The sequence below is a fragment of the Mesoplodon mirus genome (assembly GCF_964341445.2).
Source record: "Mesoplodon mirus genome assembly, chromosome: 11".
In the NCBI taxonomy this organism is placed as follows: Eukaryota; Metazoa; Chordata; class Mammalia; order Artiodactyla; family Ziphiidae; genus Mesoplodon; species Mesoplodon mirus.
In genome coordinates, this window is record NC_138987.1 from 31,958,697 (window position 1) to 31,984,561 (window position 25,865).

The 25,865-nt window shown below is 42.3% G+C and overlaps 1 protein-coding gene across 2 annotated transcripts in view; it reads right to left on the minus strand.

Annotated features, from left to right (window-relative positions):
* Positions 1–25,865, minus strand: part of LARGE1 (LARGE xylosyl- and glucuronyltransferase 1) — a 602,024-nt gene that overhangs the window by 60,609 nt on the left and 515,550 nt on the right. For both annotated transcript variants that reach the window (XM_082634479.1, XM_082634480.1), the window contains exons 8-9: positions 18,922–19,034; positions 16,770–16,895 (exon numbers count right to left, since the gene is read on the minus strand). In XM_082634479.1, coding sequence (XP_082490605.1) covers positions 16,770–16,895; positions 18,922–19,034 — 239 coding nt within the window. The remainder of the gene's footprint in view (positions 1–16,769; positions 16,896–18,921; positions 19,035–25,865) is intronic.

The window sequence follows — 25,865 nt, forward strand, 5'->3', positions numbered from 1 at the left end:
AATATACGTGGTCCGTTCCCATGGGATCTTCTCTAAAGTGACGCTGTCCCTCAGTCTGTATTTAAACCTAGACTGTTGGTTCCTTGAATGCAAGACTTGTGTTCGTCCAACTCTGCATGCACAGTGACAGGTCCGGTCAACGTTTGCAGACTGCCATGGAATCCACTCCGGTTCTTTTCTTCCCTCCACCAACTGCTAAAGACTCTATTCCACCTCTCTCCCTTCTCCTTTCCCATTCCTGACAATTACCAGGTAGTGGCTATTAAATAAAAACAGTGTCCTTGATACTCAAGATTTCAAGCCACAGCTGTTCTGTGACCCTTTGCCTGCTTTTACAAAGGTTCCTGTTGTTCCTTGATTTTTTACAAGTCCCAGAAAAAAAAAAAATTCTTCCCAGACAAAAACATTACCCAGGAAAGAGGAAGAAAACAGATGAAACTCAGCGATTATTTAGTCCCCTCATCTGGAAAATGTAGACACTTAGGCCAGTGCATGCATCCGAGGCCCTGTCTTATAGCCTGTCATTTCTTGTTCTGTCACCTGTAACATGTCTTATTTTTCCCTGCCTGAGGTGCTGGACGTTGTAAAGAGGGAAAAAAATGAGAACAGAAAAATAGCTATCTTTGATAATACTCAGGGCTGGGAGGGTTATGAATCCAAGAAGATCCTGCTCTGTTCTCTCATGTTCGTCACGTTTAATGTTTCTGGTTCTTTTGCTATATAATGGGGGTAGCAATCAATTTGAACTGGATTCTGGCCTGTCTGAAGAATTCCGATGGGCCTCTGAGAGCAGGAAGTGAGAAAGCGATGCATTCGGTACAGGATCCTCCATGGCGTTGCCTAATGCGGCTTCTCTGCAGTCATGTGACCTGTGGATGGTAACCAGCCCAGTGCGCTCCCTCTCTAAGGCATTAATTACTAAGACTCTATTCACTTTCACAGAGTCCCCACAGGGTCCTCCAGGGAGTGTCTCTGCTGATTTGAGGACAAGGAGGACAGAGGGAAGTGGGTTTCACCTCTAGAGACAGGCAGGGACCCTTCAGCTGAAGGATTCTACCAAGGTTGGTTGAGAAGTCGATTTGGCGGAATGTCAGTAATGCCCCTGGGGGTGGGCACCCTGTGATTCACTGCTTGGAAACTCCAAGAAGGCAAAACTGGCCTCCAGGATCCCAGCAGGCATCTTCTGTAGTGGCCTGCTGTTGCTTTTCCGTGTGGTCTGCACCCTTCCTTCACAGATCAAGACCCTGCCTTCTTCCGATGATTCTAACAGGGCTACTGGTCAGGCCTGACCTGCTACAGCAAGGGCGTGTGACTCAGGATGATCAATGAGACATTCCAGACCGTTCGTGGGCATGGGTCCCACGAAGGGTCAACAGAGTTGCTTTGCAGAGTCATGGAGGGAAAGAGGGTCTCTCTTTTCAATATGGGATCATGTGTGCTAGTCACTCTTATGTTCCCTTGCTTTGATTTCTTCATAGCATGTTTTCCTGCCTGAAATGACCAATTTGATCATTTGTTGTCTTGTCTGATATCTGTATTCTGCACTGGAATGTAAGCTGGGGAGAGCAGGGCCTGCATTGTCTGGTTTTCCACGTATAACCAGTGCTTGGAACGGTGCCTGGTCCACAGCAAGCGTGCAATATGTATTTGTTGAATGACGAAGCTCTACCTACTGGCTGGGGAGGCTGCCAGAAGTCACCCTGCCATGACAGAGAAAGCAGAGGCAGAAAGAAAGCAAGATAGAGGGACAGAGAGAGAAGGAGAGGGAGTGAGGTCTTATGTCCTTTGAGCTCCCATATCTAACCGTGTCAGTGCAGAGGGCAGGATACCGAGCCCTCGCATACTGAAATGTACTGAGGAATAAACCTGGCCAAGTGTTCTACCAATCATACTATATCTATTTTAGTGCATTTATTAATATTATTTAATGATAACAATAATTTTAATGAAAATAACTCATAAAATGAACAAAGGACTTAAAAAGAGCCCTGCATTATTATCACTATTAGCCCAAAGTACAAAATAAATACATGTGAGTCCTTGGGGTTATGAATACATGATTTAAGAAACAAATATAATTGGGGGAAAGAGACAAATCTCCCCAGAGAAGAACCCAGTGATGTACGTGGATTCTACCCCCTCCCAGGAAGTGAAACTTAATCTCCTCACTTCCAGTGTGGGGTAGATAAGTCACTTCCAAAAAAGGAAGAAGGAAAGGGAAACACAGTAACTTTACAGTGGAGAAGCCTGAAAAGACCACCTTAGTGAAAGAAAGGTGGTTAGCATCCTTAGTAGTAACATGTGTGGCACAGTACATGCCTTGGAAGTATCAAGGTCAGTCATGAAAAAACAAAGACAGACTGAGAAACTGTCAGAGACCAAAGGAGACCAAGGAAGCAGGACAGGAATGGAAAAACTGGTGAGAAATGCAGCTAAAGCCTGACGTTTAGTAATAGCAATACACCAACGTTGGTGTGTCAGTTTTGACAAGTTCAACATTGTTACATAAGATGTTAACATCAGGGGAAACTGGATGGGGCACATGGGACTCTACGTATTACGTTTACAATTTTTCTGCAAGTCTAAAATTCTTCCAAATAAAAGTGTATATTAAAAACACAAACCAGTTCTACAAAGAAACCAGAGGTTGAGAATACTAGTAACACAAGCTTTTGGGACCAGCAAGAAAACAGCTGAGCTGACACTTCTGCTCCCAATATAAGCTCTTCCTTAGCTACATCTCCAAGTAGAGAAATACCCATCTAATTAGATCTGACAAGAAGTTGGTTAAAACAAAATTAAATCCTCAAGACTATTTCAAAAACCATTTATAACCATGATCGTTAAGAAAGAACTTCACCCCAAGTGTGTATTATGCCTTGAGATATTACTTAACGTTAGTACAGAGATGCATGATTAGCAAGACATTTAAAAACAAAGCATTCAGAATATAAAGACGAGCCTCCATAAATTTTTGATGACGTTTAAAGTCTTGTGATAGTCAGTCTTGAAATTTACAATGTTTCACTAAACACCATGAAAAGAGTTCTGCAGTCTCTTTGGAGATTTCGTACATCAAAATGAAAGATAATAAAATCCAATAAGGAAAACACTTGTTTTTCCTGCCTTGGCAAAAATGGCTGGACAAACACACAGAAGATAATCTGGTAACAAATGCATTAAATTCCTGGGTCAGCAAATATTATAGGAAGAATCCTAGAAAACAAATGATGAAAGCCTGGAGAAACTAGTATTAAAACAAATTACATGGGTGATTTGCTATAGAGTTAAATCCAAGTACAGAGGATTCTGACATGTGTCATCTTATGCTATTTGCAAGACTCTGTTTAGAAAATGAAATACACAAAGAACAACTTTTCAGTGAGCACTAAAGGAAAGATGTCCTGGGGAAGTGATATTCTGAGCAGTGAATTCCTACTTTAATGATGGTAATGTTTTATGGAGCGTGTATATGTGGAATGACTGAAGGTACAGCTGCTTTAACTGGAATAACGAAAGGATACCAAGAAAAGTTACAGAGGCAGTGCCCCACACTGAATTCCTTTTCTGTATCACGGATAGGCAAGTTTGCAACAAAACACTGGAAGCCAGTGTGCATTAGTACTATTAGATGTTGTTGATTTGGTTAACTTTATAAAGACAAGACAGAAAATATAGAATTTTTACAATACTTTCTAAAGACATGAGGAATGACAATGAAAATCTTCTGTCCAACAGAGAGCTTAGCTGGTTAACTCATGGCAAAGGACTTATAATAAATGGCATACGTAAAGACGATTTATGCATTTCTGTTTTTATGAAAAAATGGTTGTCGGTGGTATGCTATCTCATGCTTTTGGGAAAAAACACACACATCTGAATCCGACCCTTCAATGTAAAGGTGATGAATGGAAAAGTAACGACTTTTACAAAGAACCTGTAATATAGATGGAACTTTTAGAAATAAATATTTGAAATTGTTTTCCTCATTATAGGGATTTTTAGGCAAAAATGTTGTTCCCTATCAAATCCCTCATTTCCACATTCCTAGAAACTTCAGTGGTTTGATGTCCATCATTACCAAGTACTGCTTAGTTGATGGTCCCCTCTCTCAGAATCCTTTTCCTTCTTAGTAGAGCCCAGATTATCCAGGGAACTGTTTCTTACAGTGGGCTTCTAAAGAACCTGTTCCACAAGCCATTCCATGGTCATGGTTCTGGTTGTTGACATAGAATACGTGGGGGAAATGCTGGGGAATCAATAAAATCGATCAGATTTCCTTGCTGCAGGATATCATAATAGGGTATCTGGTACAGTATATGGTACACGGAACTCCTCTCTCCCCACCCCTCCCCAGCTCTCCTCTGTTTTAAAGAAATCTCACTAACAGTTCTTAGAACTGTTTAGATACGTACTCCACAAAGTGCTATTATTGAAGGGCAAATTCTCCAGAGCCATGGCCTTGCTTCTAGAGATCTTGTTGATGTTTCCAGGAATAAATGCATCTGAACTTCATCAGCTATGCATAACCAAGCCAGTGATGGATAACTTAAATCAATAACAACCAAAGGAGTTCAATTCTAAAAATTACCACATAAGCCAAGAATGGGTGAGTGTTGAGGCAAAGACAAAAGACTAAAGCTTAAAGCACCCAAAGTCCCCTCCACTGAGCAGGTCCTTCTCCAGCACAGTATCAGGGCACAAGATGATGAGACACACACCAGTGCTTAACCTTGGGCAAGCCGTTTCCCCTCTGTGGGTTCCTGCTTCTGGTCTGTGAAATGTGAGCACTCATGGAATGGATGAGCAAGAAGATCCCTTGTTTACAGGTTTTACCTACCAGCTGACTGAAAATTACCCCAAGAGAGTGGGAACAATACTGACAGATTATTAATAATAAGAATTCAAAAAGAATCATGTACCCCAATGTTCATTGCAGCACTATTTACAATAGCCAGGACATGGAAGCAACCTAAATGCCCACTGACAGACGAATGGATAAAGAAGATGTGGCACATATATACAACGGAATATTACTCAGCCATGAAAAGGAATGAAATTGAGTAATTTGTAATGAGGTGGATGGGCCCAGAGTCCGTTATACAGAGTGAAGTAAGTCAGAAAGAGAAAAATAAATACCACATGCTAACGCACATATATGGAATCTAAAGAAACGGTACTGATGAACCTAGTGGCAGGGCAGGAATAAAGACGCAGACGTAGAGAATGGACTTGAGGACACAGGGAGGGGGAAGGGGAAGCTGGGACGAAGTGAGAGAGTGGCATGGACATATATACACTACCAAATGTAAAATAGATAGCTAGTGGGAAGCAGCCACATAGCACAGGGAGATCAGCTCGGTGCTTTGTGACCACCTAGAGGGGTGGGATAGGGTGGGAGGGAGATGCAAGAGGGAGGGGATATGGGGATATATGTATACCTACAGCTGATTCACTTTGTTATAAAGCAGAAACTAACACACCATTGTAAAGCAATTATACTCCAATAAAGATATTAAAAAAATAGTAAGAATACTAGGCATAACAGATACATACGACTGTATATAAAACAGATAAACAACAAGGACCTACTGTATAGCACAGGAAACTATTTATATTCAGTATCTTGTAATAACCTATAATGGAAAAGAATCTGAAAAAGAATATATATATATATATATATATATATATATATATATATATTCAGTTTTGCTGTATACCTGAAACTAACACAACACTGTAAATCAACTTTACTTCAATTAAAAAAAACACAAAAAAACAAACAAAAAAGAATACTAGGCTTACTACATGTCTCATAACCCTGTACTAATATATCACCTCTTTTCATCTTTACATCTCCTCTACAGAGTGATTACTGCCCCACTTTCTCAGATGACAAGGTGAAGAGAGGGTAAGTAGCCCAGCGACAGCCCTGCAGCCTAGCCCACAGTGGGTACTCTGCACTCCGCTGGGTGAATGGGCGATTCCCAGGTATGAGCCCTAGAGCAATGGTGCCAAAAGACGGACTACTTGGACAGGGGCCAGCTGCCTCATATTTAATCCCAGAACTCCTCGGGTTTACCAGCTGCAGTGGTGCACAGAGACAAGAAGACACTTACAGTCCTCGGACTTGGGTCATGCAATGAAATCAAACAGGTACTGGCCTGAAGTAAAGAGAGATCTGGTTGGAAGGCGGTAATTCTAAATTTTAGATCTTCTTCCCCAAAGTAACTGTTTTTCCTTCCTCAATCCATCCTAATCCTCCAAAATCGACCTTACCATTCATCATTCTTAGTACCCTCTCTCTGCCTTCCCCTGCCTCATTTTTCACTGCAGCCAGCTTAGCTATGGCAAGCTCAATACGCTAATACATGGTGGCCCCCGTCTTCCCCAGAAGATGTGAAATCTGACACCTCTCTAAGTATTATAAAATGTTTTAAAACTTGAGTTATGTGCTACTCCTTTTATGCAAATGCTACAGATTGCCTCTGGAACACACATCATTTCCCCATATGGATGGCATGTTTTCTCTTGGTTTTCCTCCTCTCCTTTAGGGTTTTTCTTTTAAGTGCACGCAGCCCCAATTCAAAAATTCAGGCTCTGTGCCTGCTGCTTCAAATTCACATGTTGTTTCAAGGAGAGAACGTTACATTAACGGTCTCTGTTCTGGAGTTAGCCCTCAAAAACGCACTTAATTTAAAGAGGGCTCACACAGAATAATCCTATAGAATCATTATCTCACGTAAAATACTTTCCTGGGAAAATACATTCAGGTGGGAACTCAGTCCCAAGTCAGAAGAAAGAACCTTGGACTGAGAGTAAGACAGACACGAGTTTGAATCTCAGCTCTGTCGTACTGAGCTGTGGGATTTGGGGCAAGTAAGTGACTAATCTGTATGATTCTTAATTTTCTGATTTATAAAACAAACTGAACAATATTCACCCTGTGAGACTTTTGTCAAGATTAAGTGACACCATACTTGGAACACCATTCCCACCCAACTGACCTGGAATATGCCATTTCATCCTTTGGGGTCCTGGTCCTGTGACCAGGACCCCAAAGGATGAGATGTGTTTCCTGTCAATCCCAGAAAGGGATCAGTACATTCTGGGCAGCTGTTTCTGTAGCAATGGCGTGGTCCCTGTTGCTTGCCTACCCAGCATCTGGTTTACTCTTTCTAACTTGCATGTGAGTTTCCACTCCCCATTCTCCAGGGCTCTAAGTAGGGGAGGGACGGAGGGAGGACTGGGAAGAGGGCCAGCCTGGGTGTTTGGGGGCTGAAGAGTGACGTGAGGGCAGAAGATGAGGAAGCAGCAGAATTTGGATATCAAGATTCAGCTCAGACCTTCTACAGAGAGCCCTCCAAGATACAGTCTGCGTCACGCTCCCAACTAGACAGGGCTCCTGCAGCTGCTCTCAGCCCCCTTTACTTCCCTGCTTCACAGCACTTAGCAGGCTGCACTGGGATTTTCTGTTTCCTTACTGGTAAATTCTAAATAGTCTGTGACCTTCCCAAGGGCAGGAACCGTGGCTTACTCAGCCCTGGGTTCCAGTAACTCTCACAGACCTGAGGACTGAACCCACTGCTTGCCACTTCCTGGCCATCACCCACTATTTCTGACCAGGGCTTCCTTCTCTAACAAACAGTCCACTAAAGACTCAAGGGCGGGCTTCCCTGGTGGCACAGTGGTTGAGAGTCCTCCTGCCGATGCAGGGGACACGGGTTCGTGCCCCGGTCTGGGAGGATCCCACATGCCGCGGAGTGGATAGGCCCGTGAGCCATGGCCGCTGAGCCTGTGCGTCCAGAGCCCGTGCTCTGCAACGGGAGAGGCCACAACAGTGAGAGGCCCGCGTACCACAAAAAAAAAAAAAAAAGACTCAAGGGCTAGACACGATTTCCTGGAATCTCTTGCAATCTCCCGGCTCTAAGCCAGCACACAGCGTCTTTGCTGGTCTCCTGAGTGTGCACTCCTGGTGAAGGAATGAAAAGCTGCTCCTCTGGGTCCTTCTCTTTTAATTTAAGACTCAGCCAGGGAAGGCTGAGTCATCAAGCTTTAGGACTGAAGAGATAAAAATGGAGGTCTTTGAAACATAAAAGACTGAGGTAAGGTCAAGTGCATTTCTATGGAGCACTCAAGGGGCCTGGCTGAGAACGGGGCCAAGAAGAATGGCCCCCATTTTATCGAGGATTTTGTAACTGAGCCTGAGAGGTTAAGTGAGTTACTCAAGTCCTTCAGCTGGTAAGAGGTAGAACTGTCAGAATTTACAGGATTGCTTGGCTCCAAAATCCTAGATACTTCTTCTGACTCCTCAGTGAGACCACTCCTCCCCTTAGATGTTCTCTTAACCTATACTCAGCACAAAGGTGTCAGCTGACACCCAGGGCAGGCTAGATGCCAAGGCTGGTAAACTCCTCTCTGGCAGGAAGTGGGAGCCTGTCTGCAGCTACACCTGAGCCCTGTGTTCTCAGGAGGGAGCTGTGTTTGTTACCAAATGTGTTTTTATGCCACTTCAAATGTAATTGGAAATGAAATTAAACATTCTTTGAATTAGGTGAGAGTTGCTATTTCCACGAAAGGCAAGACAAACGTTCTGGAACAACTCGATAAAAAGAAGTTCCTAAAAAAAAAAAAAAAATTGGCTGTCGGATTAGGCATGGGTGAGATGACTATATAAGAGTGAGGGAAATGCAAAAGTCCAGGACTGCCCCTCACTTGCTTTATGGGAGTCCTTAAGTTCCTGCTCAACTTGAAAGGACCCCGAGAACCACAGAGGACACAGATGGAGAGTCACTTAAGTGACCTTACAACACAATCAGCCACAAAAAGACCTGGCCCTGGATTTGCCCAAAAGGACAGTCAAGGTTAATACAGTTTTATAAGTCTTGCTTAAATTGACGTTTTCTATCAGCTGACCCAGCACAGGTCCCTGTGGATCCCACAGGTGAGCTTCTTAGATTGGCTACCCTTTGGGGCAACAGAATGTGAGGTGATGGAGAGCAGAGCTCAGGGGACGCTGGATACTCCCCAGGGAGGGACATAATAACTAGCAAACAGGAGGTTCCTTCATAGATGTTGAACACAATGAAAAAAAGTGGGGGAGGAAGAGAAGAAAGAAAATTAAGAAGAAAGAAAACAACTAAGATACACCTTTCCCTGGAATCTGAGGCCCAGGTTGGCCTGGAGGGACCTACAGACATGCTGTGTTCTTGGACCAGCTCTTCAGGCTCTTCATCAATGTCCAGACCCTGATATGACCCAGAGGGTGGTGCTCAGGCCTTCCAGTCTCTCTCCCTCATCCCCTAAGCCTCTCCTCACCTCCAGGACAGCTCTGCTTTCATATATTGCCTGCATTTTAGGGTTCTGTGTCAGATTTTGTTAGATAAGCTATCAGTGATAAAATGACTTCTTTTTTAGGTTTATCTAAAAAGATATGGATTAAACTTGGTTTAAATCTATCTTCATGGTTTTGTCATTTGATGGAAACTCCTCTGTTCACATATAGAAGAGGCTGCCCAAGGGGGTTCACAAATTATTTCATTTGATAGGTTCAAAGTGACAATAATTAAGCAACACTAAGCAATGCCAAAGAGGCACAGCCATCTGCTACACCAGCACCTAAACTCTACGTGACCAATGGCTTTGTCTATTTTCCTGCGGCATCACTAGGACCTGTAACAGTACCTGGCATATAGTAATCACTCAATAAATATGGCAGCATGAACACATTGGTATGTATATGGTGGGCAGATGGGACATACACTTGGAGACCAAGCTTTGTTGGCATCTGTAAAACACATAAGTTGAAAGTTTGCAAATGAAGAGTCTCCTCTAATTTATGAAGCTTTTTCTTTTCCTTTTTGTGGCTGCCAATTTAGAGGTGCTCAGAAATCATGCCAAATATACTGGCTTATGACTGGTTTCTTTAATGAAACTCATACTAATCCTCCTAAAAACAATCAATTTAATAGGGCACTTGCCAAGGTCCCTCCACCCCCAGATTTTTTTTAAAATTTATGTTATTTGTATTTATTTTTGGCTGTGTTGGGTCTTCGTTGCAGTGCGCAGGCTTCTCATTGCGGTGGCTTCTCTTGTTGAGAAGTACAGGCTCTAGGCGCGTGGGCTTCAGTAGTTGTGGCTCGCGGGCTCTAGAGCGCAAACTCAGTAGTTGTGGCGCACAGGCTTAGCTGCTCCGCAGCATGTGGGATCTACCTGGACCAGGGTTCAAACTCGTGTACCCTGCCTGGCAGGCGGATTCTTAACCACTGCACCACCAGGGAAGCCCCAGATTTTTTTTTATTGTGGTAAAATATACATACAATTTACTATTTTAACCATTTTTAAGTGTATAGCTCAGTGCCCTTAAGTACATTCACACTGTTGTACAACCATCACCGCTATCCACCTCCAGAACTTTTTCATCATCCCATACTCAAACTCTGTACCCATTAACTCCATATTCTCCCCTCACCCCAGCTCCTAGTAACCTTTATTCTACTTCCTGTGTCTATGAATTTGAGTATTTTAGTTATCTCATATAAGTGGAGTCATACAGTATTTGTCCTTTTGTGTTTGGAGTATTTCACTTAGCATGTCTTCAAAGGTCATCCACGTTGTAGGCTGTCAGAATTTCCTTCCTTTTTCAATAAGGCCTGCCAAGGTTTTTAGTTGCACTGATTTTTGTGGAAGTTTATTGCTTTTCTTTTGGATATGAAAATAAGACTTGAGCTTTTAAGTCTACTGTGCCGCTGCCTAGTCAAACAATGCCATTTATTATGAGGACACATAGCCTGACTTCAGTCTGTCACCATTTGCCCGCTGGTAGCTGGTGGAATGCTTTCTGCAATTTTTGACCAATTACATCCAAGCCCTAGATTATAAAATAGGTATTACTTCAAGTTTACAATATGGTGCCAAAGTGTTTTCCCAATTTGGTTGTATACATTTACACTCCCATCAACACTACAGGAGAGTTCTTACTGTTAAATGAGACTTGATTAGTACCACTTTTTCAATTATTTGTGGTCTTAATTTTCACTTCCCTGATTATCAAGGAGGTTGTACATCTTTTCAAGTGTTTATTGGCCATTTTCTTTGCAATTCTGTGAAATGAATTTATATTCTACACATTTCTCTTCAAAATTTTTGTATACTTTGTTTACTAGTCCTTAGTTGTATATGTTGAAACTTTTTCTTCTTTTCTCTCTCTTTTTTTTTTTTTCGGTATGTGGGCCTCTCACTATTGTGGCCTCTCCCATTGAGGAGCACAGGCCCTGGACGCGCAGGCTCAGCGGCCATGGCTCACGGGCCCAGCCGCTCCACGGCATGTGGGATCTTCCCGGACCGGGGCACGAACCCATGTCCCCTGCATTGGCAGGCGGACTCTCAACCACTGTGCCACCAGGGAAGCCCTTCTTTTCTCTTTTTGATGCCACTTTGATGGAGTTATTAATTTCAACATGGTTGAATTCATTGACTCTTTCATTTATGATATATGCTTTTGGTGTTTTCCCTATTCTAAGGTCATAGGCTAATTTCCTAATTTTTAAAAAGTCAACATTTAATTTGGCCTTTCACTTTGAAGTCTCTAATCCATTGGAGTAAGTTTTGTATATGGTGTGAGACAGGGACCCATTTTCAGTTTTTCCTGATTATCATACATAATCAGGTGTCTCAACACCATTTATGGAAAATTACATCTTTTCTCCAATGGCCAGCAATGCCACCTTGTCATGTATCAAATTTCCATAAATGTGTCGGTGTTCGTGGGCACCTTACTGTTTTAATTATTTAGCAGAACGCTAAGCAAATGCTCAGCAAAAGTTTGCTGTAGGTTTTCAGTAGATTCTGTTCATAAGAGGTTTTGTCACAAATGAATATTTAATTTTATCAAATAATTTTCCTGCATCTATTTAGATAATCAGATGGTATTTCTCCTTTAATCTGTTAACATGCTAAATGACACTTGTGGATTTTTTTCAATGTTAGATCACTCTTGTATTTCCTGGAATAAACCCAGCTTGGCCATGATGTATGATCTATTTTATACATGGCTGGATTCAGTCTGCTAATATTTTGCTTAAGATTTTTACAGCAGTATTCCTGAATGAGATAGGCCTGCAATTTTCCTTTCTTGTAATCTCCTTGTCTGGTTTTGGTATCAAGGATATCCTGGCCTCACTGAATGAGTTAAAAAGTGTTCCTCTTTTCCTATTCCTTGGAAAAGTTGACTAAAAACTGGAAATACCTTTTGATTTAAAAAAAAATTGGTAAAACATCTTCTTCTCACTATCTATCTAGGGGTACTATTTTCTTTGTAAGAAAGTTTAATGACTAGAAAATAATCCAGACTTCATATTTTTTTCTTAAGTCAGTTTTGATAAATTATACATTTCTAGGAATATGTTCCTTTCACAGTTTTCAAATTTGTTGACATAATTTTGTTCACAGTATTATCTCCTATAACTCTGCTTTATCTCCTAGAGAGAAAGTTCCACATGTGAGAGGCTTTTGTTTGCTTTAATCTTTGTTGTATTCCTAGAACTCGGAAGAATCACTGGACTCAAAAACATTAAGAGATTGAGTAAATGAATCTGCATTTATATCTTCTTGGTGAACTTTTTGTTTTTAAGTTGTGACCATCTCTGTACCTACCAATGCTTTGTCTGATATCAAGATAGTCACCCAGTTTTATTTGGGATGATATCTGCCTGATATTCTTTTCCCATAATTTTACTGTCAACCTTTCTGGGTAGTTTTGTATCAGGCATGTCTCTTATAAATAGCATATGTTGAATATTGCTTCCTAGTCAATCTGACAACCTATCTTCTCACTGGCAAAATTAGTTTATTTGATTATTGATATATCTGGACTTATTTATATCATTTTGATTTCTTGTTCTCTATTTCCCCCTACTTTTTCTATGCTCTGATTTATTTTTCTTTTCTTGCATCTAATTCTTCTTTTAAACGACTGAGGTATTTTGGTTGGTTATTTTGGTTTTTCTTATTCCATTCCATCCCACCCATTTTTTCCAATTCTTTTAGAGCTTAACCTTGAAATGTTAGCATGCATACCTAGCTTAGCAGCTAAACTTAATATCTCATCCCCCTCCTCAACAAAGCAATGACCTCAAAGAGTACTTTAATTCTCATCACTTCCCTCCTGACTTACACGATGTCGCTGCCTGATAATTTAGGTATAATGTTTTTAAACAAACAAATTACATTATTATTACTACTATTGCTATCATTTAGAAACTGTTCAGAGTTTCAATACATTTCTAATTTGTTTGTTCAACATTCCTTTTTGAATCTGGAATCATTTTCCAAAGGATTCCAAAGTACATTTTCCTTTGGACGTTTCTTTGCCTAAGTATTTTGGTGGTAAATTGTCTTTGTTTTTACTCATCTGGATATTCCTCTCTCATGTTTGAAAGATTGTTTTGCTAGGTATACAGTGTGTTGTTATTGTCTCTCAGCACATTGAAGATATTCTTTCTACTCTTTTCTGGCTTCTGCCATTGGAACTCTCATCACACATGTGGAATTTCTTTGTAGAGAATCTGTCTTTTCTCTTTGGCTATTTTTAAAATCAACTTTCTTTAGGGTGCTGCAATTTCACTACTGTAAGTCTAAATATGGCTTTCTCTTTACACTGCTTGGTAAACACAATCCTTCTTGTATCTATGGATACCTTTTAACTGTTCTGAAAAATTCCCATTCACCACCCCATCCAATGATGCCTCACTTCCAGTTTTCTCTTTATCTCCTTCTGATAATCTAATTAGACATATCCCGATATCTTAACTTCCCTTTATTTTTCTATCTCTTTTTTTCAGTGTGTGTGTTTTGGGTAATTTCCTTAGATATCTCTTCCTGCTCACTAAGTCTCTCTTCAGCTGGGTCTAATCTACTGCTTAACACATTTAATTAATTTATAATTTCAATAATTATATTTTTCACTTCTACAAGTCCTAGTTGATCTAAATAGGCCTATTCATCTTTGAGAATCTCTTGTTCCTCTAACCTACTTTCAATATTCTTTTTTTATTTTTTATACAATACAAATGCTTATATTATGTTTCATGCCTGATGAGTCTAATACTTGTAGTCTTTGAGGTTTAATTCTATGGTCAGTTTCTGCCCTCTCTCATGGTAGCTTACTTTCTTGTGTGTTCAGTGATAACTGACTGAGAACTCATTTTTCTAGAGACTCCACCTAAAGGATTCTGAAGTCTTGTTTTTGAGAGTATTCTTTAAGATCAGATTTCTGTTTGTTTCTCCCAGGGGTCTGGAAATTTTTCATTTTTTTCTTTGTATTTCTGCCCTACACATATAATTTTAGCTCCCCAAATAATATGAGCACAGCCTTGAAGTTAGGAATTCTCAGGGGAAACATTTCTCCCTTATTCCACCAAAAGCAAAGAATGAAACAGGCAACAATCTCTGCTGTTTCCTCCTATACTATGGGTTTTTAAACTGTTTATCTACCGAGGATATCACTCTTCATGGATCCTGACTTTATGCCAGGGTCTTCTAATTGTTTTTTTTTCGTGTTGGGGCCCAAGTTCCCACACATAGCATTTCAACAGAATGGCTATACATATGGGTTGCCTGATTTTGATTTAGGCCTATTATCCCAGTGCAACCCATGGTATCATTCCCTTGTTTGAATAATAATTATACAGCTACCTACATTTATACCAGGCTCCCAGACACCAAGGATAAGCAAATACCCAGCAAATGTCAGATGCAGCTGCTTTTTGCTTATCATTCTGGAGTCACACTTTATTACTGTTTTTTGGCCTCTGCTTATTACTTCAATTACTTTATGAACTGATCAGCTATGCTTTCAAAACGTTAAAAAATTTTTATGCAGTATTTTTAGGTGTTCTTTATAGGGTTGGTTTTATTCTCCTCCCCTTTGAACTTTTAGTTTATGATATTCTTGGAAATATTCCTGTGCATTTCATCTATTTTCCTTATGTCTAACAAATACATGACATATTGAAGGAATTTCATAAATGCCGATTTAAAGAACGAATAATGCAGGTATTTCTGTTTTAAAGATTTTGCAATGAACTTCAAGTGCATTAAAAAACAGTTCTTTATTTTTGACTCTGTGATTTCACTCCTGAGAAGGTGTGAACTTTGAGCTGTTCAATATTTATATTTGTGAAAGTTTGAAAACAACTAAGGTAACCAGAATGGCTAAGCAATGGAAGAATACAAAATTCCATGTAAATTTTGACTATAAATAAGACATAATATGTACATAATGTGGATACGGACCAGAAACCAATAAGAGAAGCCTGACTTGTTAGAAAAGCAAGGTTTGGGTCCCTTTTTCCTTTTTATAACTTGCAATTATTGTTGCCACATCGTCACCTGGGCAATGGGTATAAATTTTAAATGAAACAAACTCTCTATGGATGCATGTATCTAGTTCTTCTGTTACAGCCAGAGGGCAAACACACTTGGTGTCAGACAGGCCTGGGTTCAAATCATTAATCTGTCATTTAATAGCTGAGGTCAGTTCTTCACTCTTTCAACCCTTCACGACTATAGGTAGGGAATTCTGACACACCCCTTAACTCTGGGCTCGGCCACACAGTTACTTTGGCACATAGGATGTCAGCAAAAAGGACTCGGGTTTCCTTGTGTGCCCTAGGGCTTCCTTTTCCACCTCTGCTTTGCCGTGAGAACAAGCTAGACTGGCCTGCTGACAGGACATAGGAGACACTGGAGGAGAACCAAGTTGCCCTAGCCACAGCCACCCCATCTGAAGCTGACCATAGACATTTGGCTAAGCCAGTGAATATCAGACAACCATCCAGTCAACCTGTGGACTCATCAACTAAATACATGGTTGATGATTTAAGCCCCTATTAGAATAGTTTGTTACGCAGCATTATCTGTGGCAGTAGGTAATTGATACACACACCCCTTTTTCTTTGTCTACCTCCTGTCAGGTCTTACCACTGTGTTTGGTACTTAGAGACCAATGATAAAGGCTTTTCTATCACTGTCCTTTCTCCCTGCTGGCATCTCACCTCATCCATAACTATCATAGCTTCTGTCATATTTTTTTACATTTATTTCCTTACATGTCTCTCTGCTCCTCTCTGCCAAGAATGATTTGAAAGTAGAAAATAAGTTATTCATATCCATATCTACAGCACCTGGCACAAAGGAGGCCCTCAATAAATGTTTTCATTTGAATTAAATGACTGGATTTGGGGAGCCAACATGAACCAAAACAGCCAGCAGCAGGTAGCAGGAAGAATAACCACACAAGCTGGTTCTTGTGCTGGGAGGCCTGATGCTTTCCAGAAAGCCAAAACAGGGCGGTGGGTGGGGGGGGCGCGGAGAACAAAACAAAGAATAAAAGCCCGGCTTCCCTTGTGGCGCAGTGGTTGAGAGTCTGCCTGCCGATGCAGGGGACACGGGTTCGCGCCCCGGTCCGGGAGGATCCCACGTGCCGCGGAGCGGCTGGGCCCGTGAGCCATGGCCGCTGGGCCTGCGCGTCCGGAGCCTGTGCTCCGCAACGGGAGAGGCCGCAACAGTGAGAGGCCCGCGTACCGCAAAAAAAAAAAAAAAAAAAACAAAAAAACCCCAATAAAAGCCCATTCTTTTTGCTCTTCTGCGCCCTTCTCTCTCTCTCTCACCACACTGCACACAAAGCTCCGAGCCAATCATCCCCCTGAAGGGCGCTGCCCCATCCAGCTTCCCTCTGCCACCGCCCACCAGGGCCTTCCTTACCCTACCTTTAGATCAGACACGTCTCTGTAGCACTGCTCAGAGCGGGTGTGGTCTGACAGCTGCACGTTCCAGAAGCAGGGGAGCTGATACACGAGGAAGGGGTTTTGTTTGATGACAGCGTTGAAAATATCCTAGGGGATAAAAGCCAGAGATACAGTCAAAACAGTCAGATGGGCTCAGCTTGTGACGCTGGCTCTTGAGGCACCACATCTCCTGTGCAATCTCTCTTGAGCCTCCTGCTCGGAGCACAGGCTCACTTGCACTTCAGGGCCTTTCCCTTGCCTTTTATCTCTAGAGACCAAGCAGTCATGTTTGGATAGAGAGGGGGGAATGCCCCACACTGACTTGAAGCTCACGGGTCCTGCTGGTCTCAGTGAGCACCATCCAGCAAAGGGGGCAGACACGGAGCGTCTTTTCCACCCAAGCCAGCATAAAATAAATGAAGTCACTTTTCCGCCCCTCTTCTCACCTCACCGAGGAACCCTGTGTCATCCATCCTGAGCCTCCTGGAGAGGCAACTGCGTGATGACAGGTTGCTTTCCCTATTGAGGGGCTGAGACAAATTATATATCCTGCTTCAGCAGCATTCCCTGGGGCGCTGGGCAGACTCGATGATGGATGCACCTGGGATTCCTGCAGGCCAGGGTGCCTGTGCCCGTGCTCTGCATTTCCAAATCCAACTCTGACTTTTCTAGGGAGGCTTTACTTCTTTCCAGCTCTTCTCCAAGCTCTTGCACCAGCCAGGCCACACATATTAACTAGCTGCTGACAGGTGGTGTCGGGAGGTGAATTATGGGCCTTCGCAGGAGATGGCTGAATAAACTATCCTCATTGGACATGGACAGGCAATTGCTAGCTTTTGGGGACACACTCAAGTCATTATGACCTGACTTGAAATATGATGATGGAGGACAATTTTCCCCTCAGGTTTAAAACAGCTACCTGGGTAATTTTTAACTCATTCATTATACCATATCTCACGTTTGAAAAAGGAAATCAGTTTCTGGCTGCTTGGGAAATACAATGCTAAAAAAAATAGTAAACTAACACCACAGAGTTTCTTGTTTCCTCCACATTAGAAAACTTTGCAAAAATTCAACAAATCAGACAACTGAATGTTGAACAAAAACAGGGAGAGTGAGCTTGCTTTTTGGTTAAACAGGAAAGGATAAAATGCAGAGAACTCAGAGAAATCGTCTTTACATTTCAAGATGGCCACTTATACCATGGGAAACTCATAATCTAGATGTGTGACCCTGGTAGATTCAACGTCAAAGGCTCAGGCCTCTGTATTTCTTAGCCAAAATGAGAAATGGGGTTTTAATGAATTTATGTTGGTGGAGTTCATGGGCTTTTTCAGATTGCCTGGATTAAAAGCTGGTTTCACCAGCCAAGGAGGTTTGTTCCTTCTATTTAAATGCATTTCCCTTGAGGATGGGGTCATAGTATAGGATTTAAGCAAAAGGATTTGCTTCAAAAGTTAGATTCTAGGGCTTCCCTGGTGGCGCAGTGGTTGAGAGTCCGCCTGCCGATGCAGCGGACATGGGTTCGTGCCCCGGTCTGGGAGGATCCCACATGCCGCGGAGAGGCTGGGCCCGTGGGCCATGGCCGCTGAGCCTGCACGTCCGGAGCCTGTGCTCCACAACAGGAGAGGCCACAACAGTGAGAGACCCGCGTACCAAAAAAAAAAAAAAAGTTAGATTCTATTTGCCAGAAAGGAAAATGGAACCCTGTCTGGGAAATATGCCTTGGTATTCTGGAATCTCAGGGGGCAGGCACTGGATGTTCTACACCAAGATGAAGACTGTGACCTCCTAACACACCAAATTATCATTTACTTATGACTCTTCTTCAATAAACTATGGGCTCTCTGAGGCCAAGGACTGTGTCCTTCATTTATCTCTGTAATCCTATTTCTGAACATATTCCCTGGCACGCACAGTGTGCAGGGCAAGTCTGCTGAACACGCACACGAATGAACAAGGGGAATGAACTAAGGGGAGTGCTGTTGTCTTAGGCTGGCAAGTACAAGGCAGATCTATCCAAGTAAGCAGTCATACAGATCTGGAAAAATAATGCAGACTCAGCCACTTGCAAGTTTGAGAAACAGCAGCAGGGTGCTCAGGAATAACAGTACCTTCTAAGCTGGCTACTGACCTGGTCAGCTAAGGATGTGGACAGCATGCCCATCAACTCCCTCTCTGCGGTCAGCCTCCACATCTGCTCCCACTTCATCTTCCGCAGTTTATCCAGAAGCAGCAGGATCACCCCTAGACAACAGTATAGGATGGAAGAGAGGGAAAAAATGACAGTAAGAGAGACAGCGAGGCACACCTGTCTACGTGTTTTGGAGATGAACACAACTGGATTCACCCCAGGCTCTGCCAGGTACTCAGGATGAGACGTTAAACAATCTCTCTGAAATATCCTCATTGTGTGGAGAACATTAACACAGACCTCAGAAGCTGTCCCAAGGACTAAGTGAGATGGGCAAAGGAGCCCAGCACTCCCTGGAGATGGATGCTGTTGATGGTTGCACAACAACGTGAATGCACCAAACGCCATTGAACTGTATACTTAAAGATGGTTAAAACGGCATTTTTATGTTATGTTTATTTTACCACCAAAAAAAAAAAAAAAAAACCTAGCACTGCACCTGACACATAGTACATCACCTGTAAGCACAGATTCTCTCTTATGTTTTTCTCCAAGTATATGACAACCTACCTAGGGTTAGCTGATGGATGGTGTTTATACAACATATGCCATTTATCTTTACAGAAACAAAGCAGATCCTCTCTGACTTTATTCTGGGTATGTCTTTGCCAATTTGCTTTATACCTACTGATAAGCCATATGAGCTCGTTGCAATATTCCTGGTTTCAACAGACTTCTTAGGTCCAACAGAATCAACACAGATGGAAACTATGGTGAAGGCTGTGCTGATGCTGGGTGTTCAAGATGGGGCTCCAAGAGCCTTTGGGTTCATAAGAAACTAATAGTCAGAGGCTGCTTCCTCCTCCTTTTCACCTTCTTTTTTGGGGGTTAGTTTTCATGGGGAGGGACCTGAATGAAGGGGGGGATTGTCTAGGAAGGGAAATTGCCATTGTATACACCTTTGTATTTTTTAAAATGTTAAAAACAACTAAATGTATTATTCAGGTAAAAATACATTAGTAAAAGTCTAAAAAGAAAAATACATTTTGGCTTAGCTGAATGGCTTAGGAGCAAATGTCTACCACCAGGTCGGTGAGAGCATGCAGAGACAGTACAGAGCACAGAACACGAACAGCCAAGAGAATGTCCCTGCAGGCCACTGCAGTTACTTTGGTGGATGGAATTGTGGCCCCGATGGCCTCCGAAGTCAATACTCCTCAGGAAGCTTAGCTCAGCAGAACAGTCAGTGGAGAAAACTCCAGGCAGTTGAAAAATGATCTTAGTTGATACCTAGTACATTTTCTAAGATTGCTGGAAAGAAACTGATCCCCAAATCACACTTAAATGTCAACACTGAGACTTTTTTCTACTTATTCCAGTGGCACATACTTGGAGAAAAAGTATATTCACTATTCTTTTAAAAAATACATTTATTTATTTATTTATTTTTGGCTGCGGTGGCTCTTCGTTACTGCGAGTGGGCTTTCTCTAGTTGCGGCGAGCGGGCTTCTCATTGCGGCGGCTTCTCTTGTTGCGGAGCACGGGCCCTAGAGTGCAGGTTCAGTAGTTGTGGCTCGCAGGCTCTAGAGCGCAGGCTTAGTAGTTGTGGCGCACGGGCTTAGTTGCTCTGTGGCATGTGGGATCTTCCCGGACCACGGCTCGAACCCGTGTCCCCTGCATTGGCGGGTGGATTCTTAACCACTGCACCACCAGGGAAGCCCAAAAGTATATTCACTATTTAGTGAAAGGTGTTTGTTCAGGTAGAGAGAGTTGAAATAAAATATATATGGTTATGGGAAGAATGGGATAATACACAGAGATCTGAACTTGTAAGTCAGAAGGGCAAATCATATTTATTGCATATCTCCCTTGTGCTTTGTTAGGTTTTTTGCGCATCGATAAGGTAAATATTGTCATCCTTATTTTGCAGGTGGGGAAACTGAGGGGGGCGGGTGGGTCAAACACTTGAACAGTTCACAGTACAAGAGCAGCTCTACGAGATCCAAACTCAGATCTGCTTGACTCCAAAGCTGGTGCTTCTTCAGCTATACCACACAGACCAGAGCCCCAGCAATGCCTCTGGGGAGTTCTGTGACTCAGGCCAAGGCCTTCTCCTTTTCTGACTTTTGGTTTCTACCTGGGTAAAAGGAGGAAAATGCTACTTGCCTTGCAAACTCAGAAAACTGTCACGCCCCCTAGTGGTAGGCTGGTAAATGTTTAACCACCAGCTAGCTCTTCAGGGGAAAAACACCCCGAACCTTGATTTGTAGCGACTGCTGATTGCCATGGTGTAAATACTCTCATTGTGGCCGATTTCAAGCTACTGATGTGATGTCATCAAACAAGCAGTTGGGAAGGACTGAGCACAACTGGCCCTCCTGAGCCAGGGGGAGTTAGGTCCAGCACACCACTGAAAGTGTTCCCCAAACACGGGAGGAATTTTAGAAAGAGCAAAATTCACCACAAGGGTATTATTTGATTGCTTCTTTGGGGGAGAAAGGAAAGAAAAACTGACAGCATTACAAAACAAGAGAATATAGTGATGGATTCAAGAAAATAGATTCCAGTCACACATATGAAAGAGAATTTCACTAAATCTTATTGCAGAAACTAATGCTAATTAGATTTAGAATTAGGGCTAGATGCTCCAATATATAGAAAAAAATGAGGAATGCAGAAACTATAAACAATGATGAAAGATACTTATGCACATTTTGAAGCCTCTGGAGGCATCAATGGTAGATCTATCAGTCTCTGGAGACTGAGCTGAGAATTGATGCTTTTAAATGGTGTTAAGACTTAGCAAGTCCTAAGTGGCAGATGTGACTCCATATAGTTTGCCAGGCTAGTTGAAAAGAGGTGGGGGGATGGTCCAGAACAGAAGACTAAAGGCAGAAATGTAGGGTCCTTCTCCCAGTTACCCAACCTTCTCCTTTGTGTGATTTTAATTTAATTTTTAGAAGCATGAACTATTTCAAACTAACAGAAAAGTACCAAAACTAATATGACAAAAACCTACCACCCCGATTTAATAAATGTTAATATACTGCCACATTTGCTGTTTATAATAAAATGTCACAGGTAAATGAGAAGTTCCACCATATCACTGTAGCCCTCCCTTTCCCAAGGGTAACCAGTATCCTGGAGTGACTGGGTTTCATTTCCCTGCATGTTTTTTTAATTTGTATTCTCTATGCATATATTAATAAACAATATATGGCATTTTCAGTATGTTTCACAGTGCATATTTTCTACTCTAACTTACCTTTTCACCCAATGTTATGGCTTTTAAGAGTTAACCATGTTACGGTTTCAGCATCTAGTTTATTCATTGTAATCACTTTATTCATTCCTTGTATAGCTGCACCACAGTTTACTTGTGCATTCCGCTGCTGAAGGACATTCTGGCTGTTTCCCATGTTTCTGTTCTTATAAACAGTGCTGCAATAAACATCCTAATCCCAATTCATTGGGCACACTTCCGAGCGCTCAGCTGGGGTACCGCCTCCCATGTTGTACAAGGATTGCTGTGTTGATGGTGCTATTTGTCTTGAAACATCTTGAATTGCCCCATCTTCCTTTTCTCTTACAAAACAGGCCATCACAGAGACTCATGGAATCTACATTTAAAGTGCCTTTCACATCTCTTCTTTTACTCACTCAGTCAACAGTTATTTATTGAGCACCTACTATGTGCAACCTAACTGAAATTTGTTTTTTAAAAAAATGGATGGGGGTAACATTGGTTTATAGCATTATATAAGTTTCATGTGTACAACATTATACACACATAGATACAGAGAATAGGGTCGTGGTTCTCAGAGGGGAAGGTGGAGAGGGTGAAATGGATAAAAGGGGTCAACTGTAGGGTGATGGATGGAAACTAAACTTCTGGTGGCAAGCACACTGCAGCGCATACAGATGTTGAAATATAATGTACACACAATTCATTTTAGAGGCACCTTTTGAGTAACTCCCACAGTTCTATTCACTGGCTTAACTAGGGACTCAGCAGTTTGTAAAACATGGTCCTTGTTCTTGGGGAGCAAGGCCTAACAGGGAAGGGAGATGGGTAACCAAGAAAATGGAAAACAGTGACAGATAGGAGATGCGTGAAGAACTGTGGGGAACCGGGGACAGGGGAACTGACTGTGATCTGGGTGTGGGGGGACCATTCGGGAAAAGCTTCCTGAAATAACTGATGTCGAAACTGAAATCTAAAAGTGGCAGAGGATTACCTGCTGAAGGTCAGGCCAGACAGACTTCTCCCTCCAGGGCTGTGAATGTCAATCAGGCAGCAGATCTTTTCTACCACATTTGAATAGCAGACCTTAAAAGGTAATGACCCATTTCCCTCTCTTCTCTCAAAAAAGACAATTAAAAAGAGGCTGCATAAAGTTGTCTAGCATGGGTGAAAACATTTGTCTTTGCTCATAAATCTATAATTAACCACAGGTTATTTGTGTAATAAATATCCCTGTATCCTCACACTGATGCAGTAGAATGAATTCCAGGAACACAGGCATTTTTGTAGCTATCACAGAAGGGAGCTGTGTGTAACATGAAAACTGTGCTGGACTTGGAAACATAAGTCCTGGGTTTGAGTCCTGATATGATCACTTATTGCAGTATCTCTTTAAAAAAGTCACTGGGATCCTAAGCCCCAGTTCCTTATTTGTAATAAAGGGACAATCACACATTAACTCCAAGATGATTAGGACTTAAAAATTATATCTTTAAAAGCATCTGGTATATGCCATGATTTATTATTTCCTACCTTGAAGTAAAGATTCTATGACATCAAAAAAAAAAGTACTGAGTACAGTAGGAACAGTACTCAATATTGCTGACTTGAGAAATATTCATTGAGAATAAATGTCCATACCCAAAACGCCTCTATGAGCCTGAACTCACGGGTCTCTCTAAAAATCTCCTTGTGCGTGTAGAATGTACTGCACACTTAAAAATTTTGACATACGGCTTCCCTGGTGGCGCAGTGGTTGAGAGTCTGCCTGCCGATGCAGGGGACACGGGTTCGTGCCCTGGTCCGGGAGGATCCCACATGCTGCGGAGCGGCTGGGCCCGTGAGCCACGGCTGCTGAGCCTGCGTGTCCGGAGCCTGTGCTCTGCAACAGGAGAGGCCACAGCAGTGGGAGGCCCGCGTACCGCAAAAAAAAAAAAAAAAAAAAAAAAAAAAGTGACATATTGCCAGGTCCATATTGCTTCTTAGTCTTCTGTCAATAGTCACTTAGGGTGTCACTACCAGCATGACTAAGATGTCCCTTGGGGTTATTGCAAGTGGCCACTAAGGGATACAACCCATAGGAAGAAAAGAAATTGATGGAAAGAAAATCCACCCCAAGAATAATCATGTGAGTAAATTACGTTCGTAAGCAGCTAAGGAGTCTGTTTAAGCTGTTAAATATAATCACACGAATATGTACTTTAAGAGAATCTGCCTGCTTCTTCAAAGGTTGGGAGTTTGTACCCAGATTGTACAAGAGCTAAAAAACAACATTTCCAGGGAAACATAACTCTAACTACTTATTGACCTAACTCCTATGGTGCTGGGGAGATACCCTAATTAATGATTGTGAAGGCCTTTGGAAATATGAAGTGGTACCTAAAAGTCTGTAAATAACAGTTACAGAAACTATACATTTCTTCATTAAGGTACCTAATTATCACGCATTAAACTTGCTTGATTCCCACTTGAATTAATCCAAATCATGTGCACACACGCAATGTGGGAACAAGCTTTTTAAGTGAACCCTAGTTAAAATGATGAAAGTGGCTCCTTCTGAAACTGGACCCTTTCAAGCTGAAACAACACAGCTTTGGCTTTGGAATAAGTGCCCCCAGACAGACGTTGACACTGCTTCCCTGCTGTCAGGGGGACAGGGGTGCCAAAAAGCTTGACTCTGGCCTTTGCTGCTGCGTGATCTGCCCTTTCCATGCTTGCCACTGGGGTCTGGGAGCACAGCGCAAGCCCTTTGCCCTGGAGGCCAGCACTCTGCACAGAGGCAGCATGCCTTGAATTTGAAAGGCTCTCCCAACGGAGCTGGCTGGGATGCGTGGGGCTCACACAGCCTTACCTTCTCCTGCTGTGCTGCGTGGGAGCTTAAGAGACCGACACTAAATAAATAAATGAATAAATAAATTAAAAATCAAAGGCTTCTCCTGGGAACATCTGGTCCAGAGGAAGGGCGTTGTTTCATCTGTGGATCAGAGGACAATGTTTTTTTCCCCCAAACTGAATATGTAGTAACATCTCGGTAGCCAATATGGCAGGGAAAGGAAGCTGGATGTGGATGTGGAGAGAGAAAATAATGCTTTTTTAAAAAAATGAGCCAGATATTGATTTTTACCAATGCAACTGTAAAAGGGAGAGCAGATTAAAAATGGTGACAATGCTGATGACTGTCACCTACTATTTATTAAGCAACTGCTGTATCCTAAAGACAAGGTGCATAACCTAGATGACCTCCGACTCTTACGACAAGCCTGCTAGGTCGATGGAATTATCCCCATTTTTGAGATGGAGAAACTAAGGCTCGCACTTAGCTAGTGAGTGGCAAAATTAGTCTCACTCTTAGCCCTGTGGTCTTCCAGCCACGCCATGCTGCCTCCTGGTGTGCGTGTGTGTCTCTGTACATGCCCATAGTAAATATGGCGAGACTTTGCTGAATCGGTGGCCTAAAACCAAAACAAGTCAGGGAGCTCCTGGAGGAACAGTAATGTGAATGTTTGGGGGACTCTGTGAAGACCACAGGCCAGAACCAGACTACATGTGTCAGAACCTGGGAGAGACCAAGCATACAAGGCCAGAAGAGGCAGGGTGGCCCTGTGTGACTGAAGCTGCTCGCACAGGTGGGTTCTAACCCGGTATAAGGGACCATGGGGTGTAGTCAAGAAATATTTAAATCAGCACACTGTTCCAGAGC